This window comes from Neofelis nebulosa, chromosome 16 (genome assembly GCF_028018385.1).
Source record: "Neofelis nebulosa isolate mNeoNeb1 chromosome 16, mNeoNeb1.pri, whole genome shotgun sequence".
In the NCBI taxonomy this organism is placed as follows: domain Eukaryota; kingdom Metazoa; phylum Chordata; class Mammalia; order Carnivora; family Felidae; genus Neofelis; species Neofelis nebulosa.
The window spans coordinates 32,836,613-32,860,166 of NC_080797.1; the positions used below are offsets into that span (position 1 = coordinate 32,836,613).

The 23,554-nt window shown below is 43.6% G+C and overlaps 1 protein-coding gene across 1 annotated transcript in view; it reads left to right on the forward strand.

Moving 5' to 3' along the window:
• Nucleotides 1-23,554, forward strand: part of EFTUD2 (elongation factor Tu GTP binding domain containing 2) — a 40,032-nt gene that overhangs the window by 246 nt on the left and 16,232 nt on the right. The window contains exons 2-11 of the mRNA XM_058702953.1: nucleotides 3,761-3,869; nucleotides 9,338-9,503; nucleotides 10,170-10,248; nucleotides 11,783-11,858; nucleotides 12,345-12,410; nucleotides 13,162-13,197; nucleotides 15,614-15,704; nucleotides 16,642-16,724; nucleotides 19,580-19,746; nucleotides 21,990-22,114. Of these exons, the coding sequence (XP_058558936.1) occupies nucleotides 3,765-3,869; nucleotides 9,338-9,503; nucleotides 10,170-10,248; nucleotides 11,783-11,858; nucleotides 12,345-12,410; nucleotides 13,162-13,197; nucleotides 15,614-15,704; nucleotides 16,642-16,724; nucleotides 19,580-19,746; nucleotides 21,990-22,114 (994 nt within the window). The 5' untranslated portion in view covers nucleotides 3,761-3,764. The remainder of the gene's footprint in view (nucleotides 1-3,760; nucleotides 3,870-9,337; nucleotides 9,504-10,169; nucleotides 10,249-11,782; nucleotides 11,859-12,344; nucleotides 12,411-13,161; nucleotides 13,198-15,613; nucleotides 15,705-16,641; nucleotides 16,725-19,579; nucleotides 19,747-21,989; nucleotides 22,115-23,554) is intronic.

Sequence of the window (23,554 nt, forward strand, 5' to 3'; positions counted from 1 at the left end):
CAGGGGCAAGTTGCTCCGGCTGGGATGAGAAATTAAACAATGTGAGATCTGGAAGGGACGTTGTAAGCTTTCTGCCCCTTTCGCTTTACAGATGGGTAAACAAGCGTGGAGCAAGAAAGGGAAAGAGACGCCCCCCCCCCCCCCCCCAGCCCGCACCTCGATTCCGGGCTTCCCTCAATGTCGACCGTGCATAAAATTCCTTTCCTGGGCAGAGGTCGTTGTCTTACTGTCCAGTCCCATCTCATCCCTCTTCCATTTCTGCCTTCTTCCCTCCTGCTCTACCAAGCTCCCTCCGTCCTTATTCTGTAGCGGGAAGCTGCAGTGAGGTTTGGCCACTAGTTTTGTGCAACTGTGGGCAAGTCAGCTATCTTCTCTGTACCTTGTAGGAGGCATTCATTCATTCAACAGATACTTACCGAGGTCTTGTTTTGTGCCAACACAGTTCTAAGTGAAAAAACAAACAAACAAACAAACGACTTTGCTTAAATCGTAGTTGAGGAGATGATAGTGAAAATGACGTGAACAGATACATGTGAAGGAGGGACTAGTGCTAATAGTAATAAAACAGTGAAAGTCGGGGGTTGGAGAATGTGTGTAGGGGGACTATATTTGTTGTAATGTTTATTTTGAGAGAAAGAGTGGGGGAGGGGCAGAGAGAGGGAGAGAGAGCCCAAGCAGGCTCCACGCTGCCAGCACAGAGCCGGATGAGAGGTTTGATCTCATAAATCGTGAGATCCTGACCTGAACCGAAAATCAGGAGCGGACACTTAACCTACTGAGCCACCCAGGCGCCCCAGGGAGGACTATTTTTATTTTAGAGTGACATTGTCAGAGAGTGACATTTTGGAAGGGACCTGAGTAAAATGAAGGAACACGGTATAATATCCAAGGGAAGAGCATTTGAGAAGAGAATAAGTGCAATGACTCTGGAGTAGACATCAGCTTGGTTTGTTCCATTAGCAGCCTTTTCTAAAAATGTGTGCGATTTCATGGATCTTGGGAGAATGAAATGAGCACAAATGTGATAGCTCTTTGGAAGTAAAAAGAATCTCTATGCACATGAAAGTTACTAACACTTAGTTACAAGTTTTAGAGCTAGTCCTTTACTTGAGATAAATATCACTATCTCAGAATTAAATATTTGAAACATTTATCCACTTCTACTTAGGCAAGGTACTATCTTAGGCATTGGCAGCTAGGGACAAGGAATACAGGTCCCTGTATTCAAGAATGGCCAGGGGTGCCTGCATGGTTGTGGGTTAAACATCCCACTTCAGCTCAGGTCATGATCTGTGGTTTGTGGTTTCGAGCCCTGCAGGGGGCTCTGTGCTGACAGCTCAGAACCTGGAGCCTGCTTCAGATTCTCTGTCTCCCTCTCTCTCTCTGCCCCTTCCCTGATCACACGCTTGTGCCTGTGCTCGCTCTCTCTCTCTCTCTCGCTCTCTCTCTCTCTCAAAAATAAACATTAAAAAAAAAAAAGAATGGCTAAAATATAATGCTTGTTAACATTTATTGAGTCTGGGGTGGGGGCGGGGGAGAGAGAGAGAGAGGGAGAGAGAGAGAATGAGTCCCAAAGAGGCTCCACGCTCAGCATGAAGCCAAACACAGGGCTTGATCCCACAACCCTGGGATCATGACCTGAGCCAAAATCAAGAATTGGACACTCAACTCTTGATTGATGGACAATCAAGAGGATGCTCTACCAACTGAGCCACCCAGGTGCCCCTAAGTCTCATACCTTTTTATGCAGTGGAGATTACTCACTCCATTTTCCAGTTGAGGAAATAGATTTGGAGGAGTGCAGTAACTTACTTGAAGTACATCGTTTTATTAAGTGACAAAGTTAGGATTCAAATCTAGGTCTTTGAACTCTTTTAACCCTTACCCCACCTCTGGTCTGTTATTAATTATAAACTGTAGGGTTGTTGGAGAGGTTAATTAGTAGTAAACTGTCATTCATGGCGGAATTAAATGCTGATTAAGGTACAAAAGGCTATAGCAATGTAGGGGAGTGAGAAATTGAGGATCTAGAAAAGCTGGAAGGAGGTGGCATTTGAGTTATTACTTTAAATAGAATTTCCATAATTGAAGTAGAGAAAACCCAGAAAATACTTATTAATTACGATGATAAAACTAGTAACTTGACATTGGAAAAGTCTGGGAAATATCACCATAATTGAGTGATTAAATTAACATCACCACTAATGAGACAAATTAAAATCATGAACCACCTGATAAGAGATGCACTGAAAGGAACACTGCATTACTTCTGAGATATTCTGCCAAAAAAACAAAACCTGAATCTAATCATAGGGAAATATCAGGCAAGCCCAAATTAAGGGACATTTTAGAAAAATCAGTAGCCTGTAGCCTTCAAAAGTGTAGTGTCATAAAAGTCAAGGGGAGACTGGGGAGCTGTTGTTGAATGCAAACATGGGATCCTAGGTTGGCTTTTTTTGCTGTGCAGCATATTATTAGAACAGTTTGTGGGGGTGTCTGGGTGGCTCAGTCAGTTAAGCATCCTCCTCTTGGTTTGGGCTCAGGTCATGATCTCATGGTTTGTGGGTTTGAGCCCTGCGTCGACTCCACACTGACAATGCAGAGCCTGCTTGGGATTCTCTCTCTCCCCCTCTTTCTGCCCCTCCCCTGCTCATGCTTGCTCTAAATAAATAAATAAACAAACAAACTTAAAAAAAAATCAATTTGTGAATGTTGAATAGAGGTCTGTGGATTAGGTGGTAGTAATGTGTCACTATTCATTTTCTGATTTTGATCGTTGTGTTTTGGTTATGTAGGAAAATGTCCTTGTTTGTAGGAATCACACACACTGAAGCAGAGGTTGGAAAACTTTTTCTACCAAGGGTCAGATAGTAAACATTTTAGGCTGGTTGAGCCATATGGTCTCAGTTGCAGCTACTCAACTTTGCTGTTAACAGTGTAAAAGCAATCACAGACATTATAAATGAATGAGCACGGCTGTGTTCCAATAAAGCTGTTTTTATAGACACTGAAATTTGAATTTTATGCAATTAATTTGCACATATCATGAAATATTCTTTTGATTTTTTTTTTTCAACTTTAAAAATAAAAGGCATTTTTAGCTTGGGGGCTGTATGAAAACCAGCAGTAGTCGAGATTGGCCACAGGGCATAGTTTGCTAAACTCCTACTCTCAAGTATTAGGGGGTGATGAGGCACTGTCAGCAACTTATTCTCAAGTAATTTAGGAAAAAAAATTATTTGTGCTACTTTGCAACTCTCTGGTATTAAATTATTTTAAAGTTAAAAATCTTTTTAGTATTACAAGAATAGGAGAAGAGAAGGGAAACAGGGACAACAAGTAGAACAGCGAGGAGGGGAAAGTACAGGGCTTGGGGAGGAGCAGTCAGTGGGTGGCTGTAACTGGAGAGGAGAAGTGTGGAGGGATACGGTCAACTGTAAGGTTAGAAATACGGGGCTGCGGGGCGCCTGGGTGGCGCAGTCGGTTAAGCGGCCGACTTCAGCCAGGTCACGATCTCGCGGTCCGTGAGTTCGAGCCCCGCGTCGGGCTCTGTGCTGACAGCTCGGAGCCTGGAGCCTGTTTCCGATTCTGTGTCTCCCTCTCTCTCTGCCCCTCCCCCGTTCATGCTCTGTCTCTCTCTGTCCCAAAAATAAATAAAAAACGTTGAAAAAAAAAAAATTAAAAAAAGAAATACGGGGCTGTGTTGTGGAGACCTTGGCTACCTTGCCAGAATCTAACTCCTCTTTTCCTTGAATTTTAGCATCATGGATACCGACTTATATGACGAGTTTGGAAATTATATTGGACCAGAGCTTGATTCTGATGAAGATGATGATGAACTGGGCAGAGAGACCAAAGATCTTGATGAGGTAAAACAAATTTATTGCAATTTTCATCTTTCTCTTAAAAAAGAAAAAATAGTACTGGATCGTCTGTGCTCCCATAATATCCTGTGTACATCTGTCACATTGCACCTTTTTTTTTTAATAATTATTTTATGTTTATATATTTATTCTGAGAGAGAGACAGCACAGACCCCAACATGGGGCTCGAACCCACAGACTGCGAGATCATGACCTGAGCTGAAGTCAGATGATTAAGTGACTGAGCCACCTAGGTGCCCCAGTTTTTAATTTTTTTTATAAGCCAGTTTTTTCCTTTTTTTTTTTTTTTTTTTTTTAATGTTTATTTATTGTGGGAGGGAGGAATGGAAGAGAGAGAGAATCCCGAGCAGGCTCCACGCCCGACAAGGGGCTCGATCCCACAAGACTGGAACCATGACCTGAGCCAAAATCAAGAGCCGGATGCTCAACCGACTGAGTCACCCATGTGCTCGATCCAAGTTTTTCTTTTTAAAAATATCTTAAAGAGAAGGGTGCCTGGGTAGCTCAGTTGGTTGGGTGTCTGACTTTGGCTTAGGTCATGATCTCACAGTCCATGAGTTTGAGTCCTGCATCGGGCTCTGTGCTGACAGCTCAGAGCCTGGAGCCTGCTTTGGATTCTGTCTCCCTCTCTCTGCCCCTCCCCCTCTCACTCTCTGTCTCTCAAAAATAAACATTAAAAACAATTTTTAAGAATATTTTAAAGAGTTATTTTTCATCTTACAAGCAATTGGTGAATACATTCTCATTCAGATCAAATAGATAGAAAGTCTTTTTGGTCCTTATTCTATTTCACTTTTCCTAAGGTAATCATTATAATTCATGATGGCCTCATGGAGGGAATATGGGCTGGGTTATAATACAGTTAGGAGAGGTCACAGCTGATAGAACAGTGGGACCCAAAGAGTATCGATTAATGGATCACCACCAGAGGTGACGTGCCCCAGGCATCCATGGTTGGTCTCATCCTTTCAACCATTTTATCAATGACCTAGTTGAAGATAGAGAATTCACACATGACATAAGCTAACACACTGGATAGCAGACTTTTTTTTTTTTTTTTTTTTTTTTTTTTAAATTTTTTTTTTTTTTTTTTTCAACGTTTTTTATTTTTATTTTTGGGACAGAGAGAGACAGAGCATGAACGGGGGAGGGGCAGAGAGAGAAGGAGACACAGAATCGGAAACAGGCTCCAGGCTCCGAGCCATCAGCCCAGAGCCTGACGCGGGGCTCGAACTCACGGACTGCGAGATCGTGACCTGGCTGAAGTCGGACGCTTAACCGACTGCGCCATCCAGGCGCCCCAATAGCAGACTTTTAATTCAGAGTGATCTCAACAAACTTGAATACTGAGCTAAATAAAGGAATTCATTCGTTATCTATAATCACTTACTGTTTGCAAGGGATCATGATACAGAGAGAGCCAAGGCACTGTCTCTGCCCTCCAGGAACCTACTGCCCACCAGGAGAGATGAAGTATGAAAATATGTATAGCATGAAGCAGGGAGGGACAAGTGCCATTTAAATAATTTTATCTTAGTACTGTAGTAATAGTTTATAAGGAGGGATTATTTCTGGCTGGGATGACCAAGAAAGCTATCTGAGGAAGTGATGTTCATAGTGGAGCCAAAGACTGGGGAGGCATCTGTAGGGATAGAAAGTGGAGTGATTAGTAGTTGCCTTCAATTCGGGCCATGGAATTGGGGAGTGATGGCCGGAGCGTACAGGATTTCTTTTTGGGGTAACAAAAACGTAACGTCGTTTGTGGTGGTGGTTGCACAGCTCTGAATATATTAAAAAACCACTGAATTGTGCACTTAAAATGGGTGAATTTTGGGGAATGTCAATTATATTTCACTAATGCTGTTAACAAAGAAATACTTTAAAGAAAAAATGGGATCACTTAGGCTATGTGTGAACATTCTCCCCTCAGTCCCTAGTGTTGAGTTCCTCCTACTCTGGTTCATGCTCCTTGATACTGTTGCTCGTGCAGGGTCCTGCTCTTGTTTAGTTTACTTATTAATTCCTTTTTATCTCTTTATTGTGCCTGTTACCACAGTAATCATTATAGCACGTGCACGTGTGTCTCTGTATGATGTATAAAATGTGAGTGGTTGCATTGTTAACGTAAGTACCGCAGTGGCATCAGGTTTCTGTGTCTTCCTGCTTCTCACTTCTTCCACCAGGCACTGCGGTGAGTGATGTGCTTTTGGATCCATCCTCTGGTGCTGTGTGTCCGTCTGGTCTGATTGCTGCTCAGTAATCCCTGGTGGGCATTGCTTTCTTCCTCCCCAAAAATAAAGCTGCAGCGGATATTCTCAGATATGTCCCTTTCTGTACCATGTGAAAATGCCTTTGGGTTATATTCCCAAACGCAGAGTTGCAGATCCCAGGATCAGGTACATATTTAATGTGTTTATTTCAGGGGTTTAGTTTAGTTCAGGGGTTTTCACGAAGTGCAGTCAGATTGTTCCTCACCTTGCCTGCACTAGTCAATACTGCTTCCAGCAGAACGAGAGTTCTTGTAGCCTCCCTGTCCACACGGGATGCACAGACTTTAAAAACGTTTTTGTTTTGATGTAACAGTAAAGAGGTGCATACAATTTCGATAATGGAGGGAGGAAAGAAGGAAGAACATTCTAGAAAGGAGTGCAACGAGCAGGAGCCCAGAGGTTGCATGTTAGGAGGAAATGATTTCTCCTCCCAGTTGCCACCGCGCAGTCCTTGGAGGACGGCTGCAGGGATGAAGCACAGAGGAGGAGGGACCAGACTCTGGAAGGCCTTGAATGGAGAACTGGGAGAAAGGGGTGACAAAAAATAAAAATAAAGTTAAAAAAATTAAAAAAAAAGAAAGGGGGTGACATGATCAAAGCACGATGCTGGGACCCTTCCTTTAGTGAAGGGAGGGTCAGGAGGCCAGGAGCTCATCACGGTGGAAGGGTGCACAGGTGTGGAGGTGCGGGGGGGGGGAGAAAATGGGAGCAGTGAGATGACTAGCAGAACACTGGTTATTAAATAGAAATGAGAAAAAGGCACGTGTGTGGTTTTATTTTAGATTTGTCAAGTTTGAGCTACCAACAGGACACCCAGCTAGAATTAATTACAGGTAGTTGGAAATTATTACATAAAATCCTACAGTTAGATTCAAAATGCAGTCAGCAGTATGGGGCCGGAGGGAACTGGCTTAATAGCCATTGTGGGGCCACCACCAGGAGAATATGTACAACTACCCAGAGAGCTAATATAATGTCAGGTCACGTTAATAGAAGTAGAGCGTAAAGGTGATAGAGGTAGCCAGTCGGCATACCACTGGAGGGTTTCTTGTTCTTTTTAAGAAAGAAGTTGACGTGCTGGAATTTGTGTGAAGGAAAACAGGCTCCCACCAGTATATCCACCCACCTCCCTACCTCTGTGCCATATGCCTTCCCTCCTGTTCTTATGGATGATTTGTTTGCGTTCCTATCTACTAGAAACTAGGTCCCATCCCTTCTCACCTACCTGTGAGTTCTCCCCCTCCTGTGCCAGTTTTTCCTCCGCTAGATCATTCCCATCAGCATATAGACATGCTGATATTTCACCTTAAAATCCTCTTAACTGATCCAATATCCCCCTTCCTGTTACCCTGCTTCCCATTGCAGCATATCTCAAAACAGTTAGTGATACTTGCTGTCTCCAAATCCTCTCCTCCCTTTTTATGTCAAACCCATCTCTATCCTCTGCTTCTCCCATTCCACAGAGCCCGCTCTTGTCAAAGTCACTGGTGACCTCTGCCCCAGACCCAGTCCTCATCTTACTTGGCCTATCTGCAGCATCTGACCCGGCTGATCACTCCCTCCTTAAAATCCCCTCTTCTGTTGGCTTCCCCGGAACCCCCTAGTTTTCCTTCTCACTGGCAACCATCATCACAAACAACTATTTTAATTAATTAATTAATTTATTTATTTCTTAAGTTTTATTTTAGAGAGAGCACATACAAAAGTTGGGGAGAGGGGGAGAGGCAAGGGGTGGGGTAGGAGGGGGAAGAGGGGAGAGAGAGAGAGAGAGAAAGAGAGAGAGAGAGAGAGAGAGAGAGAGAATCCTAATGAGGCTCCACACTTGGCACAGAGCCCCCAACACGGTGCTCAATCCCACAGTCCTAGGATCATGACCTAGGCCAAAATCAAGAGTTGGATGTGCAACCAACTGATCCACCCAGGCACTCCATTTTATTTTATTTTATTTTTTATTTTTTAACATTTATTCATTTTTGAGAGACAGAGCATGAACAGGGGAGGGGCAGAAAGAGAGGGAGACACAGAATCCAAAGCAGTTCCAAGCTGAGCTGTCAGCACAGAGCCTGATGTGGGGCTTAAACCATGAACTTTGGGATCATGACCTGAGCTAAAGTCAGACGTTTAACTGACTGAGCCACCCAAGCACCCGCAGGCACCCCGTTTTAAATATTATTTATTTATTTACTTTTTATTTGTCACAAACAGTTGTAAAATACTTTCATCATCCCAGAAAGAAGCCCCATACCCCTTAACCATTGCCCTGCAATTCTCCCAGCCCTAGGCAACCACTAATCTACCTTCTGTCTCTATAGATTTGCCTATTCTGGGCATTACATATAAGTGGAATCCTACAATATGTGTGGCCTTTTGTGTCTGGCTTCTGTCACTTAGCATAATATTTTCAAGGTTTGTCCATGTGGTAGCAGGTGTAAATATTTCTTTTTTTTTTTGTCAAATGATATTCCATTGTATAAATCTACCACATTTTATTTATCCAGTCATCAGTTGATTGACATTTGGGTTGTTTCCACTTTTTGACCATTGTGAGTAATGCTACTATGAACGTGTGTGTATAACTTTTTGTGTAACTTAGATCTTCAGTTGTCTTGGGTATACATCTATTAACAGAATTACTGGGTCGTAGGGTAACTCTGTGGTTAGCATTTTGAGGAACTACCAAACTTTTCCAAAGTGGCTGCACCATTTTACATTCCCACCAGCAGTGTCTGAGGGTTCCAGTTTCTCCACATCCTCACCAACACCTGTTATTATCTGTCACAAAGGTATTTTTCAAAAACAGCTCTGAACCTAAGTAAAAAATCTAAAGGTATGAACTTGTTCCCAGCTTCTACCTCTTATTTCTGACTTCTGCCCTTGAAGGAAGTGATTTTTCCCCTTAAAAGGATGTGTTATGATAAGCGATTTGTTTTCTCCAGTCTCCGTCCACTTGTGATCCACATGTAGGAAGGGGCTAGCTTGAAGCAGGAGACCCATCTGTACAGACTTGTCTTTGTAAAGGATCACGCAAGAGTAGAGCCTGCCCCACTGACTCCCTGGCGCTGAACTCAAAATAAGAAGCTGTCAAGCCTGTGAAGTCATCGCTCTTGAGTCACATGACGTAGATGGTCACTGAGAAGGAAAGGTGTGTGCCTCTCAGGACCTCCTTCCCTCTCTTGCTCTTAGATGGATGATGACGACGATGACGATGACGTAGGAGATCACGATGAGGACCACCCTGGGATGGAGGTGGTGCTGCACGAGGACAAGAAGTACTACCCCACAGCTGAGGAGGTGTACGGTCCTGAGGTGGAGACCATCGTGCAAGAGGAAGACACCCAGCCTCTCACCGGTAAGTCAGCAGGCACCGGGTCGTGAGAGGTAAGATCAAGAAAGCTTCAGTTCGTAGCCGCGGTCGGTGTGGAAAGTTCAGGGAATGAACTCATTCGTTTTTTTTCACTATGCTCAGTATTGCTTCCGAATTGAGATTTGTCTAGCCCTGTTTTAATATGTAGTACAACTTGTAGCTTGTTACTAAGCAAATAGGAATCGCTTCTTTATTTATTGGATTTTGGTTTCGGTGCTTATGACTGTACTTTAAGTTCTTTGTCTGGTGTGAGCTGTTTTTCCATCCAAAGAATCCCAGCTCCTTTACCCAGTCCACACAGTGCTGATCTTCCACTTCTTTAATCATTTTCATTCATCTTCTGGGAAGTGGTTGGATTTCATAAATGCAAGGATAGATTTTGAACTGACGCTGATCTCAGCCTATATCCAGTCCCTTTCCCTTCCTCCCACAAAATGAAGTCCAAACCCCTCAGTCCATAGTTTGAGAGCCTTCTCTGTCTTGTGCCAAACTGCATTCCCGAACGTGTCTGAACGTATGAGTGATCCTTGAGAATAACATAAATTGATGTCACATATCATACATTCTGAAAGCTCAGTCTACTGAAATGGGGCTCTGTATTTTTATGTTTTATGCCAACCTGCACGTCACAACTTTTGTTTTCCTGCCTAGAACCTATAATTAAGCCGGTGAAAACCAAGAAGTTCACTCTGATGGAGCAGACTTTACCTGTCACGGTGTATGAAATGGAGTAAGTTACAAGGTTTCTCAGCCTCTCTGCACAAATAGTGTGGGTTCATTTTTCTGTGGAGGTAGGAGGTGGTTTGTGGTTGAAGTAACCAATGAATTATAAAAGCAAAACTCCTCCCCTACAATTTGCCAGAATTTTCCTTGAGCGTACATGGTTGCTGGACTATGTAGAGTCCATCTTAACTTTTCTCCTGGCTCTCATTCAGACTTCAGCCTTTTCTCTTCCAACCCCTTAGTTTGGTATTAGAAGCCACCCTTGGAGACAGAACTGGGTATTGTAATGGTCAGTGTTGAGACCACCAGAGTGCATTTTGACTTGATAAGATTGCTAAGTGTTTGGGGAATATAACAATTCTATATTTTGGAAAGGAGGGCACAAGTAGGTGGATACATGTGTAGAGTACTTAGACTCTTCATACAGCAGACTTTTGAAAATATTTTCATTGATGAATTGCATTTGTAAGGTCCCCATTATGTTGAAGTGCTTGTGACTCATTATTAGATAATGAAACTTAAAAAAAAAAAATGTTGACATCTAGTACATCTGAAAGAGTAGGGTCCCGTCTGGAATGGTCAGCTCACCTGCCCTCATTCAGCCGTTTTGGAAGCAACTTTTCAATTATCTTCCAAACTTGCTTCATGTTCTCTTGTGTTCTCACTGGTGATTTTTTAAATTTTCCAATCTTTGTTTCTTAAACTTTTTAATTTTATTTTTTTTAATTTTATTTTTTTTAATTTAATTTAATTTTATTTTATTTTATTTTATTATTTTAGAGAGTGTGAGCTGGGGAGGGGGCAGAGAGGGAAAGAGAGAGAAAGAGAGAGAGTGAATCTTAAGCAGGTTCCACGCTCAATGTGGAGCCCAACACAGGGCTTGGTTTCATGACTCTGGGCTCATAACCTGAACCAAAACCAGGAGTCAGACACTGAACCGACTGAGCCACCTAGGTTCCCCCAAATTTCCAGTCTTTGAAAGCGGGCTAGAGATTTCAAAGAGCCAAAGTCCTCTGAAGGCTACCTGCCATGAGTAATGTGGGTGATAAACAAGACAGATAGTGCTGGTTTTGATCAAGATGGAACTCATTAACGATATGGGGGTTTCTCAAAAGTTTTGTTAACTAGCTCTGAGGACAATTTCGAAAGAGAAGCTCTCTCAGTGATTTTGAGTCCCCTTAGCATTAATGGAATAAATCTGTAGTGTCTAACCTGGAGATTTTGAATGGGGCAGTCCTTGTGTGCGTGCCCGTGTGTATTCGTACTGGTATTTGGGTTTGCTTTTCTTGCTTGCTTTTGAAATCTCATGATTTTACTGGTGAAATCCCCATTTCATAGGTTGGTTCACCTCGCGGGTAAGTCTCTTCTGTTCCCAGAGCCAGAACCAGAACCACGTAGATGTAGAAATTCACGTGTGCCTCTGAGTGCTCTCCAGTTGGTCTGAGAGTTGTTCCTGACAAAATACCTGAAACAGCTCTGTGCCACTCCCCACTTGGAAGCTTTTGCCAAAGTCCCTTTTCTCTTTCCCTTTCTCCTTTCAGCTTCTTGGCAGATTTGATGGATAACTCGGAGCTCATCAGAAATGTGACCCTCTGTGGCCATCTCCACCATGGCAAGGTGAGAGAACTTTCAGCTACTTGGAACAGGATTTCTCTTAGTTCCTGCTCTTTTTTTCAGCCCTCAGAGTCACAGGTTGGGGTTTGAAGCCATAACATTGGACCTCCTGATTCTGGGGGGCCTCCATGCGTAGTGTGAATCCATTTTGTGAAATTCTAGCTTTTCCTGAGCAGCAGGTGGGTGGAGCCTGTTTCTAAGCCACTTACAGCCTTGTGTCTACATCTGGACAGAAGAGGGGAAATTGAGCCTTACTCTGATTTTATAAGTTTTCATTTCCTGGGGGAATGCTTTGTCCAAGAAAGATTTCATCTTTCATTTGAAAATAATCCTGTGGCTTCAGTGTTAATCCCTTGCTGTCCCATAATCCTCCTTGCTCTCCTCTTCCTCTCCTTATCCCTAAGTTATGTGGTGTATTGGGCACTGGGGGAGGGGTAGAGTAGATTTTCCTTTGTGCTTGACAGATCTTAACCTTCTCTTCCCTTTCAGACATGTTTTGTAGATTGTTTAATAGAGCAGACTCACCCGGAAATCAGGAAGCGCTATGACCAAGATGTGAGTAGAAATTCTGTGGAGGGTTTAGGATGAACCATTCAGAATATGGTGTCTCTCTCTTTCCCCTTCCTTCCACTTTCCCACTCTTGTTATAAATAATGACACCTACAAAGTGCTGCTTTATAATTGTAATCTCTATTCATAGCCTTTAAGAAAGTAATTTTAACTTTCTCGAGAGCATAGAGAATATTAACCTGCAGTATTTTTGGATGATCTGTTCTGCACTTGGGATCTTTCCTCTGTTCTGATATATCCTGACTTTTATAGCCTGTTCTTTCCTGTCATAGTATTAATAGTCTACTCTATAAATATAATACAATTGGACCTTGTTGTTTTCATGATAAATTTAAATGCCTGTGAATGAGGCCAAGTGTGGCTGCAAGTCTCAGAGCAATAAATGTTCTGTGTCTGCTAGATTGAGTGTTTTGACGTGCGGGGCGTTCCATAAAGGCTGGATATGTCTCCCTTCACCACTTTAGAATTCAGTGTATTTGATCAAATTGAGCTCTCCAGCCATACCTGGTCCTCGGTGACCACCCTAACCCCCCAAAAAATCCATTCAGGAGCATTTTCCATCTGAGAGGGCACTGGTCTCGTTGTTTGGAATTTCTGTAGGATACCCTTCTGTCTTCCATCTATCCTTCTGAGGCAGAAACCCTTGAGTTGGGAGCTGGTGGGGGAAAGTGATTGATGGTTTGTGTGGGAGAGGAGTCTGAAGTCAGTTGGTAACAGCGCTTCATTTTTTTTTCAGCTGTGCTACACTGACATCCTCTTCACAGAGCAGGAGGTAGGTGTTCCTGGGGAAATCCAATTGTTGCCCACACCAGACCCATCAGGAGTTCTGTAGGGAATGTGGGGGAGCCTTTATGCTAACACTTTGCTCTATACTGTACTCCCTCTCTCACTCCCACCTCACGTCTCTTTATCTTGCTGCTTCTCCCAGTCGTCCCCTGATCTGTATGTATTACTTGAAAGAGAGGTGGGCAGGCAAGCTTTAGGGTAGGTGGGGGGACCTTCCTACCCTTACTTTTAATTTGGCCTAGTAGGGCAAGGCCCAACAGGTGACACCTACATTTCTGCAATAAGTTATATAGAAACCCAACAGGATTTTTTAAATGACATCATCCTCAAAACCCATGAGATGATTCCATCTATATGATGATCTCTTTCTAGGAGTAGCTTCTCTTTGAGAGTGGGTACCTCTGTCGTTGTGCTTCTATTCTGTGTAAAGCAGTGAGCGTACCTCACTGTCTTTCCCATTCCAGCTGGTGGCTCTTTCTTCCATCTGGATCTTTCCCCTGCTCTCTGACCCCTCTCTTTCCTCTCTCCTTTATTTCTGTCTCTGTTTCTTAAATGACCACATGGAGAGCTCAAGTCCGTAAGTGCGGTTTATTTACTAAAGGAACTTTGAACAGTGCAAGCTTATGATAAGTAATTAACAGATGTTAGCTTTTGTTTTTTAACATGTATGACTGGAGTGTTTTTAATACTTACTTCTTTTTATAACTTTTGGTTCCCAAGTTTTATTCAAGAACTCATACAAAATATTCCAGATAGGGGCGCCTGGGTGGCTCAGTCGGTTGAGCGTCCGACTTTGGCTCATGTCATGGTCTCACGGTTTGCAAGTTTGAGCCCCACGTCGGGCTCTGTGCTGACAGCTCGGAGCCTGGAGCCTGCTTCAGATTCTGTGTCTCCCTCCCTCTCTGCCCCTCGCCAGCTCACCCAGTCTCTCTCAAAAATAAATATTAGGGGCGCCTGGGTGGCTCAGTCGGTTGAGCGTCCGACTTCGGCTCAGGTCATGATCTCGCGGTATGTGAGTTCGAGCCCCGTGTCGGGCTCTGTGCTGGCAGCTCAGAGCCTGGAGCCTGCTTCCGATTCTGTGTCTCCCTCTCTCTCTGCCCCTCCCCTGCTCATGCTGTCTCTCTCTGTCTCAAAAATAAAAACATTTAAATAAATAAGTAAATACTAAAAATTAAAAAAAAAAATATTCCAGATAAATGCATTTTAATCTTTCTCTTCTTCATTGTGGTTAATCCAGAGGTAACACAATTCATAACTCTCTTTGTTGCGAGTAACTACATATAATCACACAGATTATTCTTCTTCAAGTTAAAAAAACATTTTTTTAATATTTACTTTTGAGAGAGAGCGAGAGCGCAAGCTGGGGAGGGGCAGAGAGAGGAAGACAGAGGATCCGAAGCAGGCTCTGTGCCGACAGCAACTAGCCTGACGTGGGGCTCCAGCTCACAAACTGTGAGACCATGACCTGAGCCGAAGTCCGACACTCAGCCGACTGAGCCACCCTGGTGCCCCTCTTCAGATATTTTTTGCTGAGATATTTCAAACACCTTTTGGAAAAAGGCACCTCAGAAATGACAGTAATCTTGCTCTTGCTCCTTTGAATGGTTACAACCCCTCCACCAACATTCCCGGCTTTGCCATTCTCTTTGATTCTCTTGAGGAAACTGCTCCAAATTGGCAGCATCCATGATTCCGTCTCCTACAAAGTGGGTGCAGTCAAGGGTAGACTTCAGAACTTTTTTTTTTGCGCCCCTTTGTCACAAGCTTTTTCATGGGTGCCATGGTGGCAGCGGGGGCCAAAAGGGTCTCATTTTTTTTGAAACCCTAAAATGCAGCAGGATGTTTCATTTCACTTACATAATGCTTTAGTTATTTTTTGTTAACCGTGTATTAAGATCGTAGGATCCTGGATTCTCTGTTAAGATTTAATCCTGCTATACTTGTTCTTTTGGTTTTTTGTGTTTTTTTTTTTTTTTTTAAGTTTATTTATTTTGAGAGAGAGAGAAAAACAGAAAACAGAGCGGGGAGAGGGGCAGAGAGGGGGAGAGACAGAATCCCAAGCGGGCCTCACACCACTAGCGCAGAGCCTCACATAGGGCTCGAACACACAAACCGTGACGTCGTGACCTGAGTTGAGGTCAAGACTTGGGTGCTTAACCGACTGAGCCACCCAGGCACCCCTATTTTTACTTTTGTTGTATTTGAACGAGATCTCTGCAGAAATGATGTTTAACACCAAGATAGCTCATCTTCAGGGTCATTCTGATTAGAGGCCTAGATAAAAATAACACTCAAGAAGAGACGTCAGCGTAACTACTAGCAACTGGCAAGCCCCTGGAGCAGAAGGAACTCCTCTTGCATAGGAAGAAATCCCGATGACCACTCTTTCTTCGTGATTTCAGAGAGGTGTTGGCATCAAAAGCACTCCAGTGACAGTGGTCTTGCCAGATACCAAAGGAAAGTCTTACCTCTTCAATATCATGGACACTCCAGGTGGGACATTCCTTTTACTATGAGACCTTGCCCTCCTTTTTTTTTGTGCTCTCTTTCCAGAATAGAACAGAGCATTTCATCTTTGTGTTTACATTCCTTCACTTCTCCTTTCGTTGAGATAATTTCCTTTTTCACTGTCTCCTTTGCTCCTGACTAGTTAATTAGCAGGCACTGTGCAGCAGGCCTTCTCTTTCGCTCCTCTCTTTGCTCTGCTCTAAAATATTTAAATATTAGGGAGTCTCATTCATTGACTCATTCCAGCCTGTGTCAGGCCCCATGCTAGACACTTGATAATGAAGGTGAGTCAGACATGGCCCTGGCTTCGGGCACACTAAGTCTCTTGAAGGAAACCGTGGGGTCAGTGCACCAAGTGGCGGTGGACATACAGGTCACAGGAGCAGCATACCTTGCCCTGTGACAGACTGTGTCTTTATCTAATGGAAAGGACCAACTCGGGGCAGAGTTTTAAGTAGAAAAACTGGAGCTTTGACAGGTTGACCTTCTTCTCATCCTCGGATGCCCAGTGCCCTGATACCTCTCAGCCCCTGTCCCTGTCCCCGTCCCCCACCAGCAGCACCTTGGCTTACCTCTCACGCACCAGGCCCTCTTGCCCTTTCTCCAGCCTCTGAATCGTCTTGTGCCTCCCAGAACTCTGCTGACTGCTGATGAGACCTAGCTGGTGTGTGAATGTCGATGTTACTGCCCTCCTAGGCAAACACTTCCTTCTTTTTGTGTTTGGGGACCCCCTGTATAAAAGTTTAATCCAAACACATGACTCTACCTGGTAGAATTTTATACGATGTAGGGAGTTGTGGGGAGAAGGGAAAGGGCATGTTTGGGGGCTCACATGCTTTGCCTTGTTCCCTTAGGCTACCTACAAGTTAATTTGCGTCATCCTGCCACCACGCAGGTGACTTACTGGGTATTTGCCTTTCAGGACATGTGAATTTTTCCGATGAGGTCACAGCTGGCTTGCGCATCTCAGATGGAGTTGTCCTTTTCATCGATGCGGCTGAAGGGGTGAGTCTGCCGCTACCCTCTTGTGATCCCTCCTCCATGTTAGGTTTGCCCCACACAGTGCCTAGTGCATTGAGTGAGCTGGGAACCAGAGGCGATGAAAGTCTGTGGGATTAAGGCTCACGTTTGCTCTGAAATTAAGGCAGCCTATGAAGGTCACAATTACTTCTCAGTATGAGTTCTTCACTCCTTGTCCAGTGAAGGTCAAAATGATAGGACCCAAAATAAAATGACAAATGTAATTAAAAGAGGGAGGAGAGTATATTCGTGTAAATGGATTTTAAATATTAATGAGTTTTTCTTTTTTTAAATTTTTTTATGTTTATTTTATTTTTGAGAGAGAGCGAGCTCGAGCATGAGCTGGGGAAGGGCAGAGAGAGATGGAGACACAGGATCTGAAGCAGGCTCCAGGCTCTGAGCTGTCAGCACAGAACCCAGTGCGGTGCTCGAGCCCACAAACTGTGAGATCGTGACCTGCGCCGAAGTCAGATGCTTAACCAACTGAGTCACCCAGGCGCCCCAATGAGTTTTTCTAAAATAGAGTTTGGAATCAAAAGACTCAAGGCATCTTGTATATTTCTAAATTGAGACATTAGGTAATTTGGCTAACCTTGTTCATGTTGTCATTGGTGATTTTGCCAGCAGAGGGAGCCAGAGTTGCTTTTTTTTTTTTCTTCCCCCTCTATTTGATTTCATTTTGGAATACACATACTTTCAAATTTATTGAAAAGTTGGAAGAACAGTACAAGGAGTGCACCCTCATTTGCTTTGTAATTCTTTCTCTGTAGATGTATACACACACATATGAGTGTGTATTTTCCCCGTGAATTGTTTCAAAATACACTATTTCAGCATGTTACCTAAGAACAAGGACATTCACTTACATGACCAAAATACAGTTCCCAAAATCAGGGAATTTAACATTGATACAATATTGTTGTACAGATCTTTTTCTCCAGACCTTACAGAATTTCACTAACTGTCCCAGTAGTGTCCCTTATAGAATTTTCTTTTCTGATCAAGGATGCTGCCTAGCATGCAGTCCTCATGTCTCTTCAGTCTCTTAATTGGAATCATTTGATTGGAACTATTCAATAGCCTTTCTTGGTTTTTTTATAACGGCATTTTTGAAGAGTATAAATTATACTTGTTTGGTAGTATGTCTCTCCATTTGGCCTCATTGAATGTTTGCTCCTGATCGCATTCAGGTTATTTTTGACCCAAGTGCAAATGTAGCTGTATTGTTCTTAGTCCATCACATTAGGAGGCCCATGGTGTTACCTTATCCCATTATTGGTGATGCTAACTTTGATTGCTTGGTTAAGGTGGGTTTACCAGTTTTCTCCTGTGTAAAGTTACTATTTTCCCCCTTGGTAATAAATAATTTGTGGAGAGATACCTTGAGGCTCTGTATACATTCTACTCCTTTTCAAACTTTGCCTATTAGTTTTATCACCTGTTAATTTTTTTTTTTTTTTTTAATGTAAGCTCTATGCCCAGTGTGGGGCTCAGTCATGATCCCGAGATCAAGAGTCTCATGCTCTACTGACTGAGCCAGCCAGGCACCCCAAGTTTTATCCTCCATTAATCATTCCTAGTTTATTTCCATGGTAGTTGCAAATGATGATTTTCTAACTCATTATTCCTTTTTTTTTTTTTTAATGTATATTTATTTTTGAAAGAGAGAGAGAGAGAGAGACAGTGTAAGAGGAAGAGGGGCAGAGAGAGAGGGAGACACAGAATGTGAAGCAGGCTCCAGGCTCTGAGCTGTCAGCACAGAGCCCGACGCCGGGCTCGAACTTTTGAACCATGAGATCACCTGAGCCAAAGTCAGACACTCAACTGTCTGAGCCACCCAGGCATCCCCTCCCATTATATTTTTTGGTTGGAATTCTATTTTGAGGAAGGGCTTTCCTTTCTCCCCCATTTGCTTATTTATTGTCAGTATGGGTACGTGGGTTTTTATTTCATTCAGTGGGTTATAATCCATTACTTTCCTTACATATTTTGATGCTCTATCCCAGATTTGGTTAGGTAGAGCTCCTTTGTTCTTTTGACATGCCCCATCTTTTTTGGAGTACTTCCTTACTTTCAGGCACAAAAAGATGTTCTGGATTCATTTTGTGCTTTACCTGCCCCAGTCCTGGAATCAGCTATTTCTTCAAGGAGCTCTGGCTCCTTGTAGTGGGGACTGGGATAGAAACAAACGCCATGGTGTGTTCACTGCTCCTGGGGTCCATTACTTCTAGATCTTTTCACTGAACACAGATAATACATACACACACATCTATAACTATTTTTTTGTTTACGTTTTTATTTATTTATTTTGAGAGAAAGAGAATGTGCGTGAGTAGGGAAGGGGCAGGGAGAGGGGGGAGAGTGAGAATCCCAGGCAAGCTCTGCACTGTGAGCACAGAGCTTAATGTGGGTCTCGATCTCACAAACTGAGATCATGACCTGAGCCGAAATCAAGTCAGACGCTCAAGTGACTGAGCCACCAAGGTGCCCCAACTATTTCTACACATACATATTAAATGGGATAAATAATAAAAAAAGAAGAAATTGTATTTTCATCCTAATGCCCACAGTTCCATTCAGTACCATAGCTGCTTCCTAAGCCTGCTTCTGTCCCTTCTCCAGCACTGAGAAACCTGGCTCCCAGCATCATCAGGCTGTTTAGTCGTATCTCAATCCTGCCAGGTGCCCTCTTTACCCTCTGCTTACACCCAATAATCAGTTTCCCGAGGTTCTCTTTTCCTCATAGTTTGTATTTTCAGTTAGTACCTTCTTTGGCTTTGCTCTGGACTTTTCTGCCCTTTTTGCTCTTACCACCACTTTCTGGGTCTTGTGTCTCTCAGGTGATGCTAAACACAGAGCGGCTGATCAAGCACGCAGTACAGGAGAGGCTGGCGGTCACCGTGTGCATCAACAAGATTGACCGGCTGATCCTGGAGCTAAAGCTGCCGCCAACTGATGCTTATTATAAGCTGCGCCACATCGTAGATGAGGTCAACGGATTAATAAGGTATAGGACCCGGGGCTCCTGGATGGCTCAGTCTGTTAAGCGTCTGACTCTTGGTTTCAGCTCAGGTCACGATCTTACAGTTTCGTGAGTTCGAGCCCCACGTCGGGCTCTGCGCTGACAGCACAGAGCCTTCTTGGGATTCTCTGTTTCCCCCTCTCTCTGCACCTCCCCCACTTGCACTGTCTCTTTCTCAAAAGAAATAAATAAACTTAAATAAATAAATAAATAAGGTATAGGACCCCAGGTGTGGATTTCCTGTCCTCAGGAACTCTTTTTTTTACAAATCTTAACCTTGAACACCTCTGGGGGGCAACCCTGATTTCTTGGGAGTACATAACGAGCTTTTTGGACAAGGCTAGGGGCACATTCCAGGGCTCTATAGGGTTTGACTCCACAACCTCGGCCTCATTGACCCTGTGCCTTCACCGGCTGTACAGCCTAAGACCCACCTTCACTTCTGTGTTGTGTTCAATACCTGGGACTCTCAACTTGGTCTCGCCTTCATCCCATACCAAGTGTGTGAACCTGGGCAAGTGATGGTTGTAGAGCCTCAGGTTCTGCCTCTGTAAAAAGGGAATGAATGATAATAACGCTTACCTAATGGGATGTGATAAGAAATCAGATATTTGGAGCACCTGGTGGCTCAGTCGGTTGAGCATCCAACTTCGGCTCAGGTCATGGTCTCACAGTTTGTGGGTTTGAGCCCCACATCGGGCTCTGTGCTGACAGCTCAGCATGAGCGTGCGTGCTCTCGCGCCCTTCTCTCTTTCTCTCTTTCTGCCCCGCCCTCGCTCGTGCTCTGTCTCTCAAAAATAAATAAACGTTAAAAAAAAATTTTTTTTTTTTTTAAAGAAATCAGGTAGATATTTGATGTAACACACTTAGCATAGTGCTTAGCATGCAGTACCTGCCCCATGAATGATGTTAGTTGCTGTTATTAACACAAATTCAGTAAGTGAAGGAACTATTGGCTGTTGTTTTTGTGGACATAGTTGCTTTTCAACAAGATGGATTTCAGGCTTATATTAATAAGTATGAGCGATGGCTGGGAGACCTCACAACACAGTATCAAGGTGACTTTGAAGAATAGGTTAAATATATCATAAAGACAGTCTTATCTGCGGGCTGACAGAAGGACTGGATGACTTATTGTGGCCCCTCCAAGAGCCCAGGATGAAGCTGTCCTATTGAGAGAACACCTCTCCAGTTAAGGACTGGGGATGGTACCTCCGTGGCCAGAGACAGATTTACCTTCAGGAGCCTCCCCCGTATGTAGTACTAATTCTCAACAGTGATCTCTTCTCCCTGGCTCCAGAAGGGCCGAGAATGACTGGAGACCAACATAATATCAGGAACCCCAAAGATGAAATGATAAACTTATTTATTACCTTAAAATAGAGGATGGGGCTAAATCCCGATCCCCAAAATGAGAAGTCTGATCTCAGCCTCTAAACAAGAAACAGCAACGTGAGCATATTATTTAGAAATATGAGGACCATTGCTCTGAAAGCAGCTTTAACAGAGTTGAAAGCAGTTGCCTCTGGGGAACATAACTTGGGATATGGTGGAATAAGGTAGGAAACTGCTCTTTAGAAGCCAATACTTTCACTTCTAAATTAAGAAATTACATAAAACAATCTGTCAGTGAGGCTAGGGTTGTGGATTGAATTCCTGTATACAGCTGGTTTTCTTTGAAACTTTAGTGAACTTGGGATGCTGTGGCTTCTGTGTGGCCTTTAAGATAAAGTTTTCATGTGAATTTGTATAACAACACCTAATAAAATAAAGAGGAACTGGGCAGTGAGAGTGGGGAGCAAAGTTGCCCTTATTTTGTCTTTTGTTTTTTATTCACTTCTGATATTTATGTCTGTTTGTGTTTGTGAAATTGAGATTTCTCAAAAAGGTACTCCACTTTCACATCAGATTCCTTTCCTGTGTTTCAAGAGCTTTGTCTCTGACCTCCAAGTTTCCCCTTGTGTGTCTGGTGCAGTTAACTTCTCCAGGATCATGCACGAAGTTCCCAGCACTGGGAAGTCAGCTTGTTACTGGGAGTTAGGGGACAACTCCATCATGTCACTTTCTTGGGCCAGGCCGCTGGCAGCACTTGAGTGTGTTATGCAAGCCCCTTCTGAGAACAAGGGCTGGAGAGGGGTGATGACACAGAGTCCCCGCCCTTCACCCTTGGCATTATGTTGGTGTTGCTGCACAGCCCGGCTCTGCACTCATGACTGTCTCTGTTTCAGCATGTACTCCACCGATGAGAACCTGATCCTTTCCCCACTCCTGGGCAACGTCTGCTTCTCCAGCTCCCAGTACAGCATCTGCTTCACACTCGGCTCCTTTGCCAAGATCTATGCTGACACCTTCGGTAAGCTCTGGCTGGCGGGCTGTCTCCCAGCTTCCCCAGAGTCACGGGTGCCTTTCCTGCTGAAGAGTTTAGAATTGGCTTCATGCCAGGGTCCCCTGTTTGGGGGAGCATTTTATCAACTATTATTGTCACGTTTCGGTCTCTTTTTGGCCCCTAGACCCTTTCTTTGGGCCAAGTGGCTTCTAAAGAATAGAAGAGTAAAGGTGACTGTGGAAGAAATGGGTGAAAAGGGAGCTCATTTTGGGAATAAGAATCTTTGTTAGCGTGAGACAGATATTTTCCGAGAGTAATTCTCCATGGGCGCAAAGCCCTTTCAGACCTCTTCCTCAGGGATGGAATGTCTGTCACTAGTGGTGCTTCTTCTGGCTGTCTCTCCAGGCATCTGTAGGCACATGGACATTTTGTAGGCCTACTCGAGAGCTCGAGTTGGATTTGCAGTCCCCTGGGATACCCAGCTGAATGATTTTACAGGTCCCGGAGCCTTGGCACAGAGCTCTGGGGCCGGCTTCCCAACTCCAGGAGACTCCTGTGCTCTTTACCTCTGTGCCTCCCGATTCCCTCAGATTCCGGTAACAACCATGTCCTGAGTGTCCAACACTGTCCTTTCGAGGAGGTCATAATTCACCCTGTTTTGAGGACTGCGGAGAGGCCTGGTGAGAGGTCTCACAGCTGACAGGCACTGGAGCTCCAGTGTTTCTGTTCTCACCACTCAGTGGTCCTTCACCCTCGTGTTTGCTCTTGTGAAAGAAATGGGCAAATGCAACTTGTTTGTTTGTTTTTTTAATATGCACTTATCCACTGCATCCTCATTGTAGAAACGTGGACGATACAGTAAAATCTCATCAAGAAAGCGAAACTCACCCATAACCTCATTACCATAACCATGCAAACATTTTATAGTTCTTTCTGTGTTTAGTGTTCTGCGTAAATGAGATCACATTTTATAGAGGGACATAAATAATATATAAAACATAACACAGATAAATTTTCACTCAGCATCGGATCACAGGAATTTGCCAAATTATTTTATTAAAATTCATTTCTATGAATTATTTTCTGTCACTGCCAGTTACTCCCCTGTATAGATGTGCTATAACTTAACTACTTTCTTATCATTAGGCATACATTTAGTTGTTTCTAGATGGCTCTTTTGAAAAGGGAAAGTAGATGGAAAATAAATAAAACTTATCTGAGTAGGGTTCTGGTTTCCAGGTCTCTTAATATTCTTTACATCAGCATGTGAAGCAAAATCCAAGACCATTTCTGTAATTACAGTGTATTAATGATTTAGTTTCTGATTGAAAATGGCCCTGAGCCTCAGGAGAAAGTATTGCCCATCCTAGGAACCCACTGTTAGTTTACAAAGGAGCCAGCTCTGGGTTCCAATATCATCCTCCTGAAAAGCCATGTATGGGGGCACCTGGGTGGCTCAGTTGGTTG